Below are 10037 nucleotides of genomic sequence, written 5' to 3'. Positions count from 1 at the left end.
AAAATGTTCAAACAAGAAGGGGAACAAGGGAGGGGGTAGGGAAAAATGAAAGAAGGGACAAGAAATATAAAAATAGAAGGAAAAAAAACAGAAACAAAGCTTTTGTAAATAAGGAGGGGAGGAGGAGTTAAAGGGAGGGGAGAGGAGAGGAATGGGAAAAAAGGAAACAAGACATATTATGTAAACGTACAAATTCCCTATGATGAATGTTATCATTGTGTATATCTGAAAGATATCAAGAAAAAAAATTCCTGAGTGACTTGGAAAGGTTACTGAGTGACTTGGAAAGGTTACTTAATCTTAACCATATTGTATGAGATTTCTGATGAATCAGAGAGAAGATTATAAACTGTTATGGCCAGGCATGGTGACACATGCCTGTAATCCCAGCACTCAGGAGGCTGACACAGAAAGATCACAGCAAGTTTGAAGCCAACCTGGGATACACAATGAGTTGAAGGTCAGGCTAAACTGTATAATGAAGTTCTGTCTCAAAAAAAAAGATTGTAAAATTGCTGTACCATACAAGAAATTACTAATACTGGGTTGTCAGTTCTAGAGAGTAAATGATACGTCAACTGCTTGCTAAAGTCAGTAAACCACCCTCAAGGTGACACTGTCCACATCCACTGTTCTCAGAGCCACTTAGGAAAGAGGGCAAAGGCTGGAAGAACGAATCCTGAACTACAGACTGTGTATACCTCTGCAAAGTGTACTCGTACTCATTTGGAGATGAGAGCTTGTTCTGTACATTTTATGACTCACAAATTAAGTTTCTACTTCCTGAAAGCATGCTACAGCTATGTACTATTGTTGAAAATTGGCCTAAAAAAAAAGGAAGGGTGAGTTGGGTGTGGTGGCACACACCTGCACTTGGGAGGCTGAGGCAGGAGAAGACCAGCCTGGGCCTACAAAGTGAGCTCAAGGCCAGCCTGAACTGCACAGCAAGATCCTGTCTCAAAAACACACACACAAAAAAAGGGTCAGGAAGTAAGATCACATCCCATTCAAAGAAGCAGCAATGAGCTGGCCTTTAAAAAGCCTTAATGAAGGCTGGGGATTTAACTCAGCAGCACCGTGCCTGCCTGGCAAGCGCAAGGTCATGAGTTTGATTCCTGGTACCAGAGGAAAAAAAAAAAAAAAAGAAAAACTAAAAAGCCTTAATGCCAGGCATGGTGGCACATGCTTATAATCCCAGCACTAGGGAGGCTGAAGCAAGAGGACTGTCATGTGTTTGAGGCCAGCCTAGGCTCCATAGTAAGTTCAAGCCCACCCAGCCTGAATTACAGAGTGAGACCTTGTCTCAAAAAAAAAAAAAAAAGCCTTCCTCCATGGCAGATCCAAGCCAAAGGAGAAGGCAGCAAACAGTGCCTGGAAGAAGGTACTCAAGTACTAGGCAGGACTAGCACCCATTCCAGAAGCTGCAGAGAGGAGACTGTCACTGTCAATGTCCAAAGGTCACATCATGGCAGTAGCACCCTACCTGCCCAGTGCCTGGATCTCAATGGATATGCACCACCCCTTTCCTTCCTTCTGGGAGCTGCAGCCATAGAGCTGAGGTAGGCTTCCAGTGCTCTTGCTTGACTACTCCCACCCATTTCCTTCCAGCACCAAATGCGCTAATTGTGAAACATTTCACAATGGCTTACTTATTACAATCCACCTCTTCTAACAAATCCAATGTAAAACAGAATTAACAACTTTATTGACACCTCAGGAGTGGCCCACATGTAATCCCAGCACTTGGGAGACCAAGGCAGGAGAACTGCTGTGAGTTCTAGGCCCACCTGCACTGCATAGTGAGACCCTGTCTCAAAAAGACAAAAAAGCCAGGCGTGGTGGCGGACACCTGCAATCCTAGTACTCACAAGGCTGAGGCAGGAGGATCGCTGCAAGTTTGAGACCAGCCTGGGCTACAAAGTGAGTTTAAGGCCAACCTAAACCGCATAGTGAGACCCTGTCTCAAAAAGAAAAAAAAAAAAATTAAAAAGACAAAAAAAATAAAAAGTAAATATACTATAAAAACGCTGATCAGGAAGACTGATCTGATAATGACTTAACAGTTCATTGTATTTATACTACTAACAACATATTAAAAATAGGTTACCTATACAGAGTCATCAAACACTTCAACCAAAGCCACAAAAGAAACAGAGCAGATTATCTTCTTCCCTACTTTTACTCTATATAATTTTATATAACTTTTCTTGGGTAGATGGGCAGTACTAGGGCCTGAGCCCAGGGCCTTCACACTGAGCTCCATCTCCTACTCTTTTTATTTTTTGAGACAGGGTCTCACTAAGCCCCTAAATGGCCCAGGTTGGGCTCAAACTTGCAATTCTCCGGCTTCAGCCTCCTAGAGTGCTGGCTGAATGTCACCAAGCCCAACCTACTCTACGTATCTTTCAAAATTTGTCACTAATGATAATGAAATATTCAACTGACTCATATTTTGTATCCAATAAGAAATTATAAGAATTTTATATACTTTGGGGAGTTCTTAAAAGACATAAAAACAATACATCCATGTTTTACAATACTGCAATACTATCTTTATAAGATAATACCACTTTTAGTAAATGTTCCTTTAACTCAGGCACCCAAAAAATATTTTTCTGCCAACTGGATCCCAAAGGAGACAGAAAACACCGGATTATGTAAAAATATGGTTTGGACGGGGCTGGGGATTTAGATCAGCGTCACAGCGCCCGCCTGGCAAGCGCAAGGTCGTCCGTTCGGTTCCCAGTACCGGAAAACCGCCCCAGCAAAAAAACAAAAACATGGGTTGGTCCTATACAGCTGGGGGGGTTGGGGGGGAACAGGTGTATGTCAGTAAAATGAAATTAAATAACAGTGAAGTATGGTTGGGTGTGGCGGCACATGCCTGAAACCTCAGCTACTCAGGAGAATCTCAACTTTGAAGCCAGCCTCAGCAATGGGCCAAGACCTTGTCTCAAAATAAAGATTTTTTAAAAGGGCTAAGGATGTAGTTCAGTAGTAGCACACTTGCCTAGCATAATGAAAGGCCTTGGGTTCAATCCCTAAAGCCACAAAAAGTAATAAATAATACTGTACTGTGTAAGGTACAGAGGCTTGAACCCAAGACTTTATTTTGAGACAGAGTCACTAAATTGCTCAGGTTGGGCTCAAACTTGTGATCCTCCTTCCTCAGCGTCCCAGAGTACTGGGATTACAGGTGTGTACCACCATGCCAGGCTGAGAAACACATCTTTAGGTGACATGCTACAGGTCAGTCACTTGATGTGGCCTCTTGACGCGATCAAATACCAACACTGCAAAACCAAAACAAAGAGCCATGGTAAGCACAAGACTATAAAGCTGCTGCTGGTATGATAAAACATTTTTTTTTCTACTGTCCCCATTGCCTAGGAAGCTTTCAGCCATTGCAAGCTGGCGTTGGGACAGCCAGGCCAAGATTTGGGGGAAAACACAGTGTTTTATAGTTAACTTTTTTTTAGTAAGTAGAAGGCACCGGGGATATAGCTCAGCGGCACAGTGCCTGCCTGGCGAGTGCACGATTCCTGGTACAAAAAAAAAGGCCTGGCATGGTGGAGCATGCCTGTCATCCCAGTACTCATGAGGCTGAGGCAGGAGGACCGGTCTTAGTTTGAGGTCAACCTCTGCTACATAGTAAAATCCTGTCTTAAAATAAAAATAAAAGTAAAATAAAATGCCCAGGCTGGGTTCAGCCTCTCCAATCTCCTGCCTCAGCTTCCCAGAGTGCTAATACATTTTATTGTCAAGTCTTGCGTAGTACAGTAAGTGCAGGTGAGTACTTTGCACTGGAGGTCTGTTTACACCAGTGTCACCACACATGGGGTGATGCACTGCTACCCTGGTGATATGCACTAGTGTTAAAATGGCGGGCTCCATTATCATCTAATGGGACCAGCACTGCATATGTGGTGTGAGACTGACTGAAGCATCCTTTCCGGCAGCAGAAGACTGAAAATGGTTTTTGTGGGTGTGACTTTACAGAGAACAAAGAATAAGAAGTTTCTAAACTTTGGGGAGCCAGGCATGGTGGCATACGCCTGCAATCCCAGCACTCAGAAGGATGAGGCAGGAGGACTGCTTCAAGTTTGAGGCCAGTCTGGGCAACAAAGTGAGCTCAAGGTCAGCCTGAACTGAATAGTGAAACCCTGTCTCAAAAGGACAATAAATAAATAAACAAACAAACTTTTGGGGGCAGGGGGGACTCCTGGATTCAGGCTGCCCTGTTAACTAAATTATTTATTCTCTGCACCTACATGTCTTCATCTATAATATAAGATTACCAATAAAAGGCTTTTGCAAGAAATAAATAAATGTAGCTGTGTTTGGTGATGCATGACTGTAATCCCAGTACTCAGGAGAGTAAGGCAGGAGAACTGCCAGAAGTTCGAGGCCAGCCTGGGTTACACAGTGAGTTCAAAGTCAGCCTCCACTACATAATGAGACCCTGTCTGTAAGAAAAAAAGAAAAGAACAGAAAAAACTTTAAGCCTGGCCTGGTGGCACATGCCTGTGAATCCAGCAGCTGGGAGGCTGAGGTAGGAGGATCTCAACAAGTTCAATGCCAATCTATGTAGTGAGACCCTGTTTCAAAAAAAATACCTTTTTAAACCAAAAATACTGTTTTAAACTCAAGCTTTACCAGAAAGAAATTTTCTAATAAATTATATCCCATTAAAAAAAAAATCAAATCAAAAGTAGTGGCACACACCTATAATCCCAGCACTCAGGAAAGCTGAGGCAGAAGTACTGATCACAAGTTTAAGCCCCAGCCTAAGTAGAATTTAAGATCCCTGTCTCAAGGGCTAGGGATGTAGCTCAATGTGAAGGCCCAAGATTCAATCTCCAGTACTAGGGGAAAAAAAAAAGTAAATACAAATACCTTAATGTTTAATGATACCAGCTAATTTAAAATGAGGGCACAGGGCTGACTTTGCAGCTCAACGGCAGAGCACTCGCCTAGCATTTGTGAGGCCCTGGATTCCATCCCTAGCACCAAAATAAAATAAAAATATAGTGCAGCCCTACAATACTACCAGCACAACGCCATTCTGGGGGTGGACACATTATGACATGCAGCTTTTCTTCCCCTAGTACATCTGCAAGCCAAGTGCAGCTTTTACATGTTTTTGGTCTGTGTGTTTTCTGGGTTTTTTTGAGACAGGGTCTCACTGCATAGTTTGGACTGGTCTTGCACTCACTATGTAGCCCAGGCTGGGCGGGGAACTCACAGTGCTCCTCCCGAGTGCTGGGAATACAGGCATGTGCCACCATATGTGGCTGACTTTTACATTTCTAAAGACTTGTAACACAAGCAAGAGTATACAGGTTCAAGCATGTGACCAACAAAGGCTCAAGTACTATGTCCCTCACTATAAAGAAAAAGCCTGCCAACCTTGCTGTATTTCACACTGAATTTTACATTTCTCACTACATTTAAGTATCTTAGTACTTTGACATTTACATTTAAGGTCATTTATGACTTTCTCTACTTGCCATTCCTCTTCCCTGCTCGGTTCCTCTTTACTTATTAGCCATACACAAGTATTTACTACAATATCCTGAGGAAGCAAAATAAACTAAAAACAAAAACCCTAGACGCTGAGCATGCCTACCTTTTGATTAGTAAGTGTTCTAACATAAGCATTTTTCCACCTGTGAGTTTAAATTCAATAATGTATTAGTAAATTAGTGAGCTGGGTTTATGCTGACCAGAATGCACGACTTCAGCTTATTTTTCTATCTGCATACCTCTAGTACTGGGCGAGGGAAGGAGACTGACAGTTCCCAGTGCTGAGTCAATAAATAAACTGATTAATAGTAGGCTAGAATAGGAGTCATTGAGCTTCAATGATAAGGACAAAGCATGCAATTTAAGAGACTGTATTCACCAGGCGTAATCCTAGCCTGTAATCCCAGCACTCAGGAAGCTAAGGCCTGAGGGTCACAAGTTTGAGACCAGCCTATGCTACATATTGAGACCCCGTCTCAAAACCGAACAAGAAAGACTGAATTCAAGGGGCTGGGGATTTAGCTCAGCGGCACAGCACCTGCCTGGCAAGCACAAGGTCATGAGTTCGATTCCTGGTACTGGAAAAAAACAAAAAACCAAAACAAAACAAAAAAAAGACTGAATTCAATAAACATACAGGACATCTGTGGATGTGACTGTAAGTTCTTTCCTACCAGTACTTAATGCCATGTGAAGGTGCAGTGACCCATTAAAGATCTTTGGCAATAAAATTAAGAAAAAAAAGAAAACTCCCTATGCTCAAAACACCAAGAGTAAAAAGATGGTGCAATCTGGCAAACTGACAGAAGTATTGAGAAAGTCTGGAAGGCAGTGTGGACCTACAGGACTGATACGTCAGAAGGCACCACGTCTGTTTCAGCACAACTAGTAACATGTGACACAGGGCACAGACATACTGAGGTCAGCTTCCCAGACAAGCAAGACAAGAATACAACATCCGCCTCCCCAGGATAGAATAGAAACCGTCAGAAAAGCCTACTGTCCTTTAAACTACCAAGGCGAGCTGAATCATTTCCACTCAAATCTTTGAGTCCACTTTATTCCCCCCAAACAAACACTTTGTAGAAGAACTCAAAACTCAACGTGCAGCCAGGGGTGGTGGCGCACATCTGTAACCACAGCACTACGGGAGGCTGAGGCAGGAGGATCACTATGAGTTCGAGACCAGCATGGACTACAAAGTGAGCTCAAGGCCAGCCTGAACTGCACAGTGAGACCCTGTCTCAAAAAGACAAAAAAAACCTCAATGTACAAAGTTTTGGGTTTTAAAAAACTAAAAATTAAAATTAAAATTAAGGCTGGGGATTTAGTTCAGCAGCACAGTACCTGCCTGGCAAGTGCAAGGTCATGAGTTTGATTCCCGGTACCAGGAAAAACAAAACAAAACAAAACAAAACAAAACAAAACAAAAAGAATGGGTAAAAAGAAAAATTAAAAAAAAAACAAAGTTTTGGGTTTTTTTGGGGGGGTACTGAGGTTTGAATCCAGAGGTTTTTATCACTAGGCTACCCCAGCCCTTTTCATTTTTTATTTTGAGACAGGGTCTAAATTGCCCAGGTGGAACTACAACTTACCATCCTCCTGCCTCAGCCTCCCTCTATGCTGGGATTTACAAGCATGTTCCACCACTACCACACCCGGCTCAATATACATAATTTATACACATACTTTAAAGAGATAAGGGATAAGGGAGACTATCATGTAGAATAGGGCTATTTATAATTTATTCTCTATTTATAGTAGCATAAAAGTTTAAAAAACTATTTTTAATGAGGGGTAACTTATCAGTATAATTTTGATATACTCACATGTCCTATATGAGACCCAATTAGAAATATACATTTTTTTTCTATACTAGAGGAAACTTTTTAGTCCTTAACAGTAAATATCTAAAACATCAACCTACAAACTTCAGGTTTTGAATACATTCAATATTTTTTATTTTGGTTTTGTCTGTTTGTTTTTTTCAGACAGGATCTCAGTATTTAGTTCAGGTTGGCCTTGACCTCACTATGTAACACAGGCTGACCTCAAACTCTCTCCATTATCCTCCTGCCTCAGCCTCCTGAGTCCTGGAATTTCGGGCCTGCACCACCAAGCCTGGTTGAGTAGATTTTTTTTTTTTTTTTTTTTTTAACTTTTTGAGACAGGGTCTCACTATGCAGTTCAGGCTGGCCTGGAGCTCACTTTGTACTCCTGGCTGGCCTCAAACTCACAACAATCCTCCTGCCTCAGCCTCCCAGAGTGCTGGAATGACAGGCGTGCGCTACCACGCCCTGCTAGCACGCCCGGCTAGCTTCAACATTTTTTAAAAGGTATCAGCACATTTAGCCAGGCGTGGTAGCCCACGCCTGTCATCCCAGCACTCAGGAGGCTGAGACAGGACGATCACTGCAAGTTCAAGACCAGCCTGGGCTACAAAGTAAGCTCAAAGCCAGCCTGAACTGCATAGTGAGACCCAATCTTAAAAAGACAAAAAAATTTTTAAAAATTACAAAAAAAAAAAAAATATCAGCACATTTAAAGTTTCCCTTACGTGCCTAATTTTCTGTAATGGATTTATTATAATTTATAATAATACCAGTACTACACCACTAATACAGTCAACCTACAGTAATACTACAGTACTCAATATAAAAAACCTACAATGTATATAAACAACATATTGTACACTATATACAATCAATATAACACTAGTATTATACTCTAAAATAACTGACACTTGTTATCAATTACAAGACCATCGGGGGAGGGTGCTGGAGATGGAACCCAGGGCCTTCTGCAATACCAATTATTTAACAGGAGGAAAAAATCAGCCCTGAAAAAGTGGCTCTGAAACCACTGGTATGCACTATCACAGTGTTAATTGTCACACAGGACTTGTTAAGCATTTATATAGCACATTTATATTCGCCGAGTGCTTAATAATCATTTTATTAGCTGCTTCTAGTCCAAAACAGTCCATGAAGAAATTTACAGAAGAGGAACCTCGGCCCAGAGAGGAACCAAGAAAACTAGTGGTGGAGGAAACACCACCACTCTCATGTGCCAGATCCTCCCAATCACTTTGCATCTGCAGTATACATTTGGCCAAAATTATTATTAAACGAACGTCAGTAAAACACTAACAAAATATTTGACTTCCTATACACTCTTAAGTACACGGGGCTAACTGCTGTAATTTCATTACACAGACACGCTATAAAGAAATAAAATTCTACCAAGTGACAAACTTAAAGGGCTCTACTGAAAAGATACTTTTTCCGCACTTGCTGAGCAAAGGTGGGGGAGGGAGGAATAGGCTCAGTGAACAAGTGCAAGTCAGGTCCTTTAATAATAGGGAGCCGGCCCGTTACTAAACAAGTAGGGCCCAGCTGAAAGGGTGAGCAGCGAGCTCGGGAGGAAGTCAGAACAAGGGAGAATGTGCTGTTTAGCAGGCTTAGTCAACCCACCTTTCAGCAGATAATGGTTCTAACCAGAACTTTGTGGTTTAATCAGTGCATATCTCAGCACAGACAGTTTCGAGGGATAACAACGTACTTGAACCAGAGCCAGATGGGGCATAAAGTTCCTTCCTTGCCCCACTTAATCCTCTCTCTCTCTTTTATGTTGATGCTGTATGTTATTTTTAAAGAGAAAAAACTATATGCTCACCCCGGGCACAGTTAGACGGAGTTGTCCTGACACCACATCCCTCGATCAGAGCCCATAAACCTAATTCTATAACCAGACCTCGGCTCATCCAGCGAGGAGCCCTGACCGGTAAATTACAGTACACACTTCCGCACCCCATCCCTCTCGTCTCCCAGGGCCAATTTCGCGACCCACATCTCTGCATCCTGCGGAGCCCCAAACTCCTCACCCCCACCGCACTTCCGCCCCGGTGGCTTACCAGTCAACCCTCACCCCAGCCCCCAACCCACCTTTGTCTCGCTCCCCAAGCACCCCAACGTTCCCAAGTCCCAACGGCAGCCCTTCCCCCACACGACCCCGGCCCTCCGGCCTCCTCCCCGCCCCCACGGCCCCCGGTCCCCCGGCGTCGGGATCCCCGACCCCTCCCCCAGCTTCCTCCGTCCGTCCGTCCGTCCCGCCCCTCACCGCGGCCCCTCCGCCCACGCCCACCCCGCGCCCGCCGCGGGTCCCCAGCAGGCCTTCACCTTGTCCATGAGCTTCCAGCACTTCTCCACCATCTTCTTGTCCACGGTCCCCGGCGGGTGCGGGCTGAGGTGGTGGTGGTGGTGGTGCGGCTGGAAGGCGTCCTTCATAAGCCCGATCAGGCCGCCCGCGCCCGAGCCCCCGGAGCCGCCGCCGCCCCCCGCGCCTGAGCTCTTTTTCACGTTGCCGGCCATGGCCGGGGAGGGTCGCGGGCCCAGCCGGGTCGGCGGCTGCGCTAGCGAGGGAAAGAAGGAGGACGCGAAGGAGGGGCCTCTCCGGCCGCCGCCGGCGGCTCTCCGGGCGGAGGGAGGAGCGGCCGCGGGAGCGGAGTGGGC

General features: G+C 44.3%; 1 protein-coding gene across 1 annotated transcript in view; it reads right to left on the bottom strand.

Moving 5' to 3' along the window:
• The window catches only part of Cbl (Cbl proto-oncogene, E3 ubiquitin protein ligase), a gene marked incomplete at its 5' end in the record, with an annotated part of 81529 nt that extends 71492 nt beyond the window's left edge, over positions 1-10037 (bottom strand). The window contains 1 exon segment of the mRNA XM_005378327.2: positions 9705-10037. Within this exon segment, the coding sequence (XP_005378384.1) occupies positions 9705-9896 (192 nt within the window).

This window comes from Chinchilla lanigera, unplaced genomic scaffold (assembly GCF_000276665.1).
Source record: "Chinchilla lanigera isolate Chin_1 unplaced genomic scaffold, ChiLan1.0 scaffold00011, whole genome shotgun sequence".
Classification (NCBI taxonomy): Eukaryota; Metazoa; Chordata; class Mammalia; order Rodentia; family Chinchillidae; genus Chinchilla; species Chinchilla lanigera.
Note: the sequence above shows the minus strand (reverse complement) of the source record. Positions and strands in the feature narration are given on the sequence as shown.